Raw genomic sequence first — 10,637 nt, 5'->3', positions numbered from 1 at the left:
TCGACTATTTTTTTCATTGTAGACTAGTAGGAGCTGTACCGTTTAGTCGACTAGTCGACTAGACCCGCACATCCCCAGTACATACGGGTATATAAGATGGCGGCGTGCATCCACTCATTCAGATTTTTGCTTCAGAGCAGATCGCTTCATGAGCGTTTTCTCTCGTCTAAGAGAAATCTTCAAGAAACTAAGAAGCCTTCACTGCAGGAGATTCTCGGCTGTGTCAGAAAACAGTGCATTCAGTGGTGTGTTCGCCTCTCCTTAGCACAGATAAATGTTGTGATCCACCCCTGGGCACTCCAGCCTAAAAGAATAATTTCCTACAGCTTGCATGGCTGAGAGTGTCTTTCTAGATGTCTTTCCAACCATGTGTTTCTGAGTGCGGTATTTTCCTTACCTCTGATGACGGACATGATCGCTGTCTCACGTGTCTTGGCCACAAGCATGCTGAGACCGCTTTCCCTGCACACCATGGCCATCCTGCAAGTACACCAGGCCAAGGCGCTTAAAAAACTGCACGAGGGTAGTTCTGGCCCAGGGATGATGCGTATCCGAGGAGGAGACTCCTCAACAGGGGCGTTGAGCTTCCCCCAGGAAGAGAGTGCAGTCCACTTCTTAGGGCGCCGTTAAGTCTTCCCAGAGCACCTCGAAGCGTCCCAGAGATGGGTGACCCGGAGATGGAAGGGTTGCCTTAGTGCTGTTTCTGTCTCCCCGCGTCTTTATAAAAGTCACAGAGGGTGTCCTGTCCCCACTTTGGGAGAAGGGCATCCGAGTCCTCAACTCAATCTCGACGACTGGCTTATATTAGCTCACTCGTGAGATCTGTTGTGCGAGCACAGGGATATGGGGCTTCTGCATCTCAGCCACCAGGGGCTTCGGGTCAACTGGGAAAAGTGCAAGCTCTCCCCTGTGCAGAGCATCTCTTTTCTCGTTATGGAGCTGGACTCAGTCAACATGACAGCACGTCTCATGAAAAAACATGCTCAGTCGGTGCTGAACTGCCTGAATTCATTCAGGGGTAAAACGGCGGTTCCTCTAAAACAATTTCAGAGGCTCCTTGGGCATATGGCATCCGGAGCCGTGGTTGCGCTGCTCGGGTTGTTACATATGAGAACACTTCAGCACTGGCTGCACAGACAAGTAATGAGATGGTCATGGTGCCGTGGCACTCACCGGGTCGGTGTTACCCCGGTTTGTCACCGACTTTTCAGCTCATGGTCGGACCTTGGTTTTCTACGGGCAGGTGTGCCCCTGGAGCAAGTGTTGAGGCATGTTGGTGTCACAAATGATGCCTCCATGTGGGGCTGGGGCACTGTGTGCAATGTGCACGCAGCTTCAGTCTCCTGGACAGGACCTCGACTGCAGTGGCACATCAATTACCTCGAGTTGCTGGCAGTACTGCTTGTTCTTCGTTGGTTTTGTCCTTTGCTGCAAGACAAGCATGTGCTCGTCCACATGGACAACACTGCGACGGTTGCGTCGTTGATCAACCATCAGGGTGGGATACACTCCCGTCGCATGTCACAACTCGCCCGTTATCTCCTCCTCTGGAGTCAGACGTGGCTCAAATCGCTGTGTGCCGTTTATGTTCCGGGGAGCTCAATCATGCAGCCAATGCGCTCTCACGACAGCTTACCCTTCCAGGAGAATGGAGACTCCATCCCCTGCCGGTCCAGCTGATTTGGAGTCGATTCAGGGAAGCCCAGGTGGACCTGTTCACTTCTCAGGAATCCTCCCACTGCCAGCTGTTCTACTCCCTCATGAGGCACCCCTCGGCATGGATGCTCTGGCACACAGATGGCCCCGGGGTTTACACAAGTACGGCTTTCCCCCAGTGAGCCTCCTTGCATAGACCTTGTACAAGATCAGGGAGGACAAGGAGCAGATCCTGTTGGTTGCGCCATATTGGCCCACCCGGACCTGGTTTTCCGATCTCACGGAAGTCTGGTTCGGAGTCTTGCTTGCAGCACCATTCCGCTGGTTAAGATATGTGCGCTTATCTTCTTACAGTAAGTTCCCCATCTGGTGAATCCTGGTTGATTCCTCCAACACCCTGTGGCATTCAGACTTAGCAGAGAAGTCTGTTGCCACGTCCAGTATTTGGGTTGCATGACATTAGTCACCCCCTTTACTGGACTTAGTGCCATTCATGAGATTCCTTTGGTAATCCTGTATGTTTTTTTCAATGGTACAGTTTCCCTTGGTAAACCCGTGTCTTCCCTAGTTAGTTTGTTTACTGTCAGTTCCTGTTGTGTTCTTCTGAACTCGGGTCACGACAGTTGTCAGACGGTGCTGTAACCAGTCTTACTGTTCACATTCCTATTCAGATGTGTCTCTGCACCCCAACGGTTGCTGAAATCTAGTATAGTGAATGTCGGAACAACCCTTTTTTGGCTTTTCTGGTAAGTCCGTATATTTAATAAATGATCTGGCTTATTGGGCGTTGGGTAGGCTACGGATCGAGGTGCATCTGTCCTGACATGCTTGCTTATCAGCACCTGCACCTTCAATTTTCGTAACACAGTTCTGGTTGTGGCGCTTTCCATAGGGACCGCTAATGTCGAAGTAACATTGAACGTGACTAACTGATAGGGTCTCATTACATATGTAACCTCATTCCCTGTTATGTCCCTCAAGCCACAATCGTGAACTGCGCTGAATGCAGGGATGCCTCTTGGCTTTGCTTACCAGTCTGTGGAAATAAATTCCGATGCTTCATCATGGGATTAGTAGTTCATTCATTGATAAGGACACAGTCTCCTACTTTTGTCTGCTTCCGATTTTCAAATATTTTATTTTTGCTGTAAATCTTAGAGTCGGTTTGTTTGGTTTCAGGCTCAGAGTTTTTGTACCTGGAGCATTGATTTCAGGTTTTGCACAAATGTCACGTTTTTGAGATCTGGTTGAAAATATTGCCCTTTAATTATATGGTTTAGAATTTATATATACTATATGTATATATTTACACTTATTATTCATTTAAATTAATCAACCTTATGTGTGATTTTGAGCAGATCCCACACAAATCACCCAGGGTCCAGTGGACATGGAGATCATTGTTGGGGAGAGCATCGTACTGCCCTGCCAGATCTCCTGTGACCCCGCTCTGGATGTTTCATTCTCCTGGGCCTTCAATGGGCAGCTCCTCAATAAACTGGACCAGCATTATGAGCATGTGGGTGGGGTAAGTCATATTTTTTAGATATGCTTTCTGTCTGTATTCTGCTTTATACTGTTTAACGTGTCATAGAAGTGTGTAAAGATGTTCAACAAAAATCTAGCATTTCAACTTCACCAAACATTTTTTTCACACTTGTGCTGTGCTGATTATCCTTTACCTAATTTGGTGTTCCCAGTCAAAAATTACCAGGCCTTTTGAAAATTGCTTGTAAACCTATCATAATGCTATATTATCACTAAATCTTGTATTCAGTCTTTTTGCCATTTTGTTTTCTTTCAGTTAGCACTTTTTGTATTCCTTTTTGGAACTGATTAATCATAGGTCTCATTGATCTGTGCTTATGCAAAAATAATTTTGACAATGTTCAGTCAAAAACTGAGGTTCATAAGTTCAAATCAATGAGGTCTGCAATCAGGCAGTTTCAAAATGCAAATTGAAACTGCACATTGCAAATATGACAGTTGTCGTGGACCAATTTAATTTAATTAAAATAAAAACTTTTATTTTGCCGGTCATATGACTGGAGTCTGCATCATATTGTATGTGAATGCATATGATTTTAAACAAATTTATTAAAAAATAACTATTCATTTCTTTGTGTAAAGCCTTTCTAATGAAGAAAAATACTGAGTGTTCCTTTAATGTCTCTGTACTGTACATCTCTAACAATGAAATTAATTTATTATACTCATTATACTCAACAAATGACAGATTCTGAGGGAGTTGATCCAGTAGTTTACTGTATAATGCTATTATACTCTGAGCCAGACCTACTGTTAAAATGTGGGAGACTTGGCAGAGATCAATTCATCACTCTCTTTTTGAGGTTTTTAGCTGTTCCTTCCACTGCTTAGCAGCCCACTATGTTCACTTTGAGCTCTTTTCCCTCCTCTTCACAGAATATAAATCAATCCATTAAAGTTTTGCCTTCAAGGATCCCAAGTGTAATATCCTCATATGGCTTTTGAATGGTCAGATCTCACATCTCAGACTGCTTTTCTCTGGGATGTGATGACGCCTTTCTAGAAATAGTAATGATTTTAAAGACTGAGAGAATGCCCTAATGAGGACTGACTGGTCAATATTGGATGTGCATGACTCAACTGAGAAATCCTTAAACAGATTCATTAATCACCACCCCCAAAGCCATCAAAAAGATGATTTCTTTTTCAAATAAGGTTGCATATTTCAGAGAATTTAATGAGTTATCTTTTATATAATTACGGTAATTTCATGATAAATCTGAACATTTGGGACACACATAGGAAACGCTCTCATCTTGATTTAAGCCAGTGATTCTTATCAGTAATTATATTCCAGTTCTTCTTATAAATTTCTCAGATGCCACCCGTCTTGTAGGATTATCAACATGAAGTTCACAGCTTGGATGAATTCATTTCCATAATGAAACTAAATTTGTAGCCTAATGCCCTTACTGCTGAAATTGCAAATTTGCCTCTTGTTTGCCAACCACAATCTCCCCCTCAGATAAGAGCATACATCTTATCTCATTTAATTGATTTGAAATCTAAGCTCTTTTATTTAATTAGTGAAGTTGTCTGTGCCAAAGACTTCAGTGCTGCACAGACAATATCAACATCCAAGCGAATCAGTGTCTATAAACAATAGCAATAAAGAATCCATTTTAGTAAACTGAAGATTTTTTACAGATAGGTGTAGATAGAGTAAGAATTAAATGCACCCACTGATAGCACTATTTATTTGCATATGCTGTCTGCATGGTTTTAGCAACTTTTTCACTAAGAGAATTATGCAAATCAGGTAGCAATATAAAATCACCCACAAAAGTGATGCTGTTTGTGAACAATTTTTATGGAAATCGTGATGCATGTTTTTTTTCAGGATTCTTTAAGGAATAGGAAGTTCCATAGAACACCATTTATTTCAAATAGAAATGTAAATGTCTTTATTGTCACTGTTGATCAATTGAATGTATCCTTGCTAAGTAAAAAATATTCATTTTTTATTGATTTAAAATCTTACTGACCTCAAACTTTAAAACAGTAGTGCAAGTCACGCAAATATATTTTTTATTAGGACTTTCAGTATAGAATGTTAATTTAATGCATACATAAATGCTTATGTTAAAAATCATCTAAATGGAGAGCAATGGAGTGAAACAAAATGCTGGAGTCTTGAGTTTTTCAAAGTTGTCTGTTCTTTTAAAATGGTCTATTCAGTGCTTTCAGTCTTTGAATTAAATTGGATTCTATTCTCTGCATATATTGATGCATGCAATTAATCAGCATGTCAATTAAAATGATTCAAAGTTTTAATCAGTTGAATCAGTTACTTTACAATAAATAAGGTCCTCATTATAATTATAACTTTATAATATATGATGATTCTGATGCTCTTTTTACTTGTTAATTACATGTATCATCATGAATATAATAGTATATATATCTTTATTACTTTACCTGTTTTCACAGTACTTCATCTATTCCCTTGACAGAGCGCTTTTAAAGTTCACCTCCACTCTTATGAACAACTTTCTTCATCTTTATTAGATTAACAAAGGCATTTAATTGTCGTGTGTGGTTTTAGTATTCATCACTTGTATGGTTTCGTATCACAGGGTTTTAGCACACTGAATCCAATCACACTACCTCTTAAATGTGATTAAGCTCTAATTAGCCAATTAGCGAGTGAGTTTGGTATCCGGATCCTGTGCAGTGCCGAAGGAGCCTAAGGCTTGACCAGAGGAAATATTTATCCATGACGGACATTTCAAACGTAGCAGCGAACAGCCTTTGCCAAAAGTCATCCATTAGCTGTGGAGTTGGGCCACATTTTCATTTCCAAACCCAGCAGGGTGTCTACACTTACTGAATCACTTGCCGGCAAACATAGCAAACAACTCACACATCTTCCTGTCGCTTTAAAGCCCCAGTTGATAGAGTGGATAGTAATGCGTATGTGTGTGTTTATATCTCTAGAGTACATCTGGAGATTTGATGATACGGAATATACAGCTGAAGCACGCCGGAAAGTATGTCTGTGTGGTCGACACGGATGTCGAGAGTTTATCAGCTGTGGCTATTTTAATCGTGAAAGGTAAGAGAGTGATGGCCAGGCAACTGGGGGAGCTTCAAATGCAGGGTTTGGATTTGGAAGGAAAACCTGATTGAAAGATACAAATGCTTGCTTTGATTTGCCAAGGAAATGTATGTCTGTTGAATTGATCTGTTATTACATGTTCCATTAGAGGTCATTAGAGGAACATATCAAAGCTGTTTATCAAAGGGATCGATATCTTTCAATTGAAATTAGATTGACATGCAAACTTTTACTGCCAGAGCCTATAATAATGCTTTATAACAGTGTAGACGCAGGGTATGAAATTCACACTCAGCAAGCACAAAATGCAAGTAAAAACTGTCTGTAGCAAGCAAATAAAACAAGTTGGCCTTACATACGGATCTTTAAATGTGGGGCCATGTCTCAAACAGGGGGCCGGGGTCTACTAGAGGGCCTCAGCAAACTTCCAAGGGGGCCTCAAGATGACTTAAAATGAATTAGTTGGCTCCAACAATATTTTTCTATGGGTTTTTAAAATAGGGTTTTTCAATTTATGAGTAAACAACGCCTGTGTTAAACATAAATTGACGATACTTGGACGTTTCAATCTACAATGTGAATTACACACACCCATACTGAAAATGCAAATTTTGAAGCAAATTTTTTTTGTTGTTATTTTTAAAAATGTATGTTTGTAACTACATAAGAAATCTGGAGTGTAAGTGTTTGCAGTTTACATTGTACAACAAAGTTTACATTGTACAACAAAACAAGTATTGTCAAGTTATACAGGTGCATCTCAATAAATTAGAATGTCGTGGCAGAAGGCCAACAATTCACTAGAAATGTTTTTTTTATTGGTCTTATGGAGTATTCTAATTTGTTGAGATAGTGAGTTGGTGGGTTTTTGTTAAATGTGAGCCAAAATCATCACAATTAAAAGAACCAAAGACTTAAACTACTTCAGTCTGTGTGCACTGAGTTTATTTAATACACGAGTTTCACAATTTGAGTTGAATTACTGAAATAAATGAACTTTTCCACGACATTCTAATTTATTGAGATGCACCTGTATTTACCACTGACCTTACTTATGAATTGAAAAACACCATTATAACAACCCATAGGAAAATCTCGAGGGAACCCATGGTGAATTTGTCTTCCTGGTTTTGACGTCACAGCTATACTGCGCTCTATAGATGGGGAGTCAAATTATAAATGTCTGATTTCTATAACCTAGAATTGTACAGTGGGTATTGAAAAGAATCACCCCACTTTAAAATAATCACATTTTGTTGCTTTGCTGCCTGAAATGAAGACAGGCACAGTTTTTGTTTTAATTCAGCTGTATTTACTCAGTGTAACCTATAACATCCAAGTGAAAGAAATAACACCATGTCAGAAAAAAATAAAAAACAGAATCACTAAGTTAGAAAAAGGATCACCCCCTTGTGACAGTATTTTGTTGAACCACCTTTTGCTTTAATTACAGTCTTTAGTCTGTTGGGTTATGTCTCTAGTAACTTTCCACATCTAGACTTTGCAATATTTGCTCACTCTTCTTTGCAGAACTGCTCAAGTTCAGTTAAATGTGATGGTGAGCGTTTGTGGCCTGCAGTCTTCAAGTCATTCCACAGATTTTCAGTGGGGTTTAAGTCTTGGCTCTGATTAGGCCTTGCAAGGACATTCACCTTTTTTTCTTTCAACCACTATGTGCTCAGTTTTGTTGTGTGCTTTGGGTCATTGACATGTTAGAAGGGAAACCTTCTTCCCATTGACAAATTTCTGGCAGAGGGCATATATTCCTCAAGAATTTGATGGTATTTTGCCCCATCCATTTTTCCTTCTATCCTGACAAGTGCTCCAGTCCCTGCTGCAGAAAAACAGCCATAACAGGATATTACCACCTCCATGCTTTACTGTAGGAATGCTGTTATTTGGATGGTGAGCTGGATTGGATTTCCGTCAGACATATCGTTTGGTGTTGAGGCTGATTAATTCAATTTTAGTCTCATCTGCCTCAGAACCTTCAAGGTGTGTTTTGGCAAAGCTCAGTCGTGACTGCATGTGGCCTTTCTTGAGGAGTGACTTTTTTTTCTTGCATTTGTGGAGAATTTGTGATATTGTTGTCACATGCACACAATGACCACTCTTTGTCATAAATTCCTACAACTGCTTCAGAGTTGCTGTAGGCCTCTTGGTAGCCTCTCGGCCCAGTTTCCTCCTGGCTCTTTCATCCAGTTTGGAGCGACGTCCTGATCAGGAAGGATCTGTGTTGTACTCTCCCTGCTGTACAAAAGCTCTTTTCATGCTGAGCTAATCAAAATGACCACAGCTGATCACAGTTAAAAGTCAAATGGCTGTGTGTGCCATTGAGAAGGTGATTAACTACACCTGATTGAGTTTACAAGTAATTTTTAGGAGGGGGGTGATCCTTTTTCCAACTCCGTGATTTTTTTTTTTTTCTGACATGTTGGTGCTATATCTTTCACTTGGATGTTATAAGTTGCACTGAGTAAATACAGCTGGATAAAACAAAAACTTTGTCGGTCTTCATTTCAGGCTGCAAAGCAACAAAATTAGATTTTTCAAAGGGGGGGTGATTCATTTCTACACCCACTGTAATTTAAATGAATACAATTGCAAAACTCAATAGGCATTTTTCAGTGAATATACATTTGTCTAGTTCTTCCAAGCTCTAAAATGTTGTATCAGGTAGAAATTGTAAGTAAAAAGTATTCATATAATTCATTATTAAGATTATTGAGATTAAGTAACTGGAACAGGCATGAAAAAAAGAGAAGGACCCCTGAAGGACATTCAGCTCCTAAAACTTCCAGCAGTTTAATTTACAGAAACTAGGAGTGTCTGGCCTTTGAATATTATGCACAATGGGGGGCCTTGGTTTAAAATGAATTATGTAAATGTTAGTCAGACCAAAGATGCATGCAAACTCCTCACACCAAAATCAAATATGATTACAAAAAATTACAATTTGTCTTGATGATTTGTCTTTGAGTGCCTTTTAGGTGAGAAGCAAACACTGTCTGGTCTTATTATTGATGCTACAAGTGACCTGCGCTGACAAAACCACCAAACATTATGCTCCATTTCGTTATATTTTCCCCCAAAGGAGTGTGAATTTGACAAAGGAAGACAACTCTCTGCACATTTTTAATTGGAAATTTGCAGCTACTTGCAGCTTTTCAAAGGAGCCGTGCTGTAGCTGTTAAGAAAACAGCTCAAGCCTCTGAAAAGCTTTCCTGTGATTCTCAAAGAGATCTAGTGTTCCCACAAAAGCAACCGCTTAAAATGTAATAACGCCTTTTAGAGACTGGCCTTATATCACAGTTTAGTGGGGCGATAAGCGGAGAGCTTCCTGGCAGGGTGTGAGCAAGGTTAGATGTCAGTGAAGGTAACTTCATTTCTAATTGCTAATTCACTGCTAATTGTCTAATTGAATCAGGTCCCCCAGGAGCTCCAGATGGCGTAACAGTGGAGGAGATCACAGACAGCACGGCTCAGCTTTCTTGGAGACCCGGCCAGGATAACGGCAGCCCCATCACAAGCTATATCATCCAGGCCAAGACAGCTTTCACAGTGGGCTGGCAAGCAGTGAACACGGGTAACAATACAGGATTAGCTAAAGCTAGTCAAGCGGAGCATCAATTCAGCAAGAGACTGAAATTACCATAGCACGAAAAAAAATCTTACTGACCCTATATTGAATAGTAGTGTATGAATGGTAGTGTAGTGTAAATGGTAGTGTAAATACACCGATCAGGCATAACATTATGACCACTGACAGGTGAAGTGAATAACACTGATTATCTCTTCATCACGGCACCTGTTAGTGGGTGGGATATATTAGGCAGCAAGTGAACATTTTGTCCTCAAAGTTGATGTGTTAGAAGCAGGAAAAATGGGCAAGCATAAGGATTTGAGCAAGTTGGACAAGGGCCAAATAGTGATGGCTAGACAAATGGGACAGAGCATCTCCAAAACTGCAGCTCTTGTGGGGTGTTCCCGGTCTGCAGTGGTCAGTATCTATCAAAAGTGCTCCAAGGAAGGAACAGTGGTGAACCGGCGACAGGGTCAAGGGCCGTCAAGGCTCATTGATGCACGTGGGGAGTGAAGGCTGGCCCGTGTGGTCTGATTCAACAGACGAGCTACTGTAGCTCAAATTGCTCAAGAAGTTAATGCTGGTTCTGATGGAAGGTGTCAGAATACACAGTGCATCACAGTTTGTTTCGTATGGGGCTGCATAGCCGCAGACCAGTCAGGGTGCCCGTACTGACCCCTGTCCACCGCCGGAAGCACCAACACCAGGCCTGTGAGCATCAGAACTGGACCACGGAGCAATGGAAGAAGGTGGCCTGGTCTGATGAATCACGTTTTCTTTTACATCATGTGG

General features: G+C 41.0%; 1 protein-coding gene across 1 annotated transcript in view; it reads left to right on the top strand.

The window, feature by feature from the left end:
* The window catches only part of LOC107705655 (contactin-3-like), a 96,208-nt gene that overhangs the window by 70,041 nt on the left and 15,530 nt on the right, over nucleotides 1-10,637 (top strand). Inside the window, exons 13-15 of the mRNA XM_016509047.1 lie at nucleotides 3,015-3,184; nucleotides 6,142-6,259; nucleotides 9,690-9,848. Of these exons, the coding sequence (XP_016364533.1) occupies nucleotides 3,015-3,184; nucleotides 6,142-6,259; nucleotides 9,690-9,848 (447 nt within the window). The remainder of the gene's footprint in view (nucleotides 1-3,014; nucleotides 3,185-6,141; nucleotides 6,260-9,689; nucleotides 9,849-10,637) is intronic.

This window comes from Sinocyclocheilus rhinocerous, unplaced genomic scaffold (genome assembly GCF_001515625.1).
Source record: "Sinocyclocheilus rhinocerous isolate Xijiao unplaced genomic scaffold, SAMN03320098_v1.1 scaffold263, whole genome shotgun sequence".
Classification (NCBI taxonomy): domain Eukaryota; kingdom Metazoa; phylum Chordata; class Actinopteri; order Cypriniformes; family Cyprinidae; genus Sinocyclocheilus; species Sinocyclocheilus rhinocerous.
The sequence above is the reverse complement of the archived record's forward strand: the minus strand, read 5'-3'. Positions and strand labels throughout refer to the sequence as shown.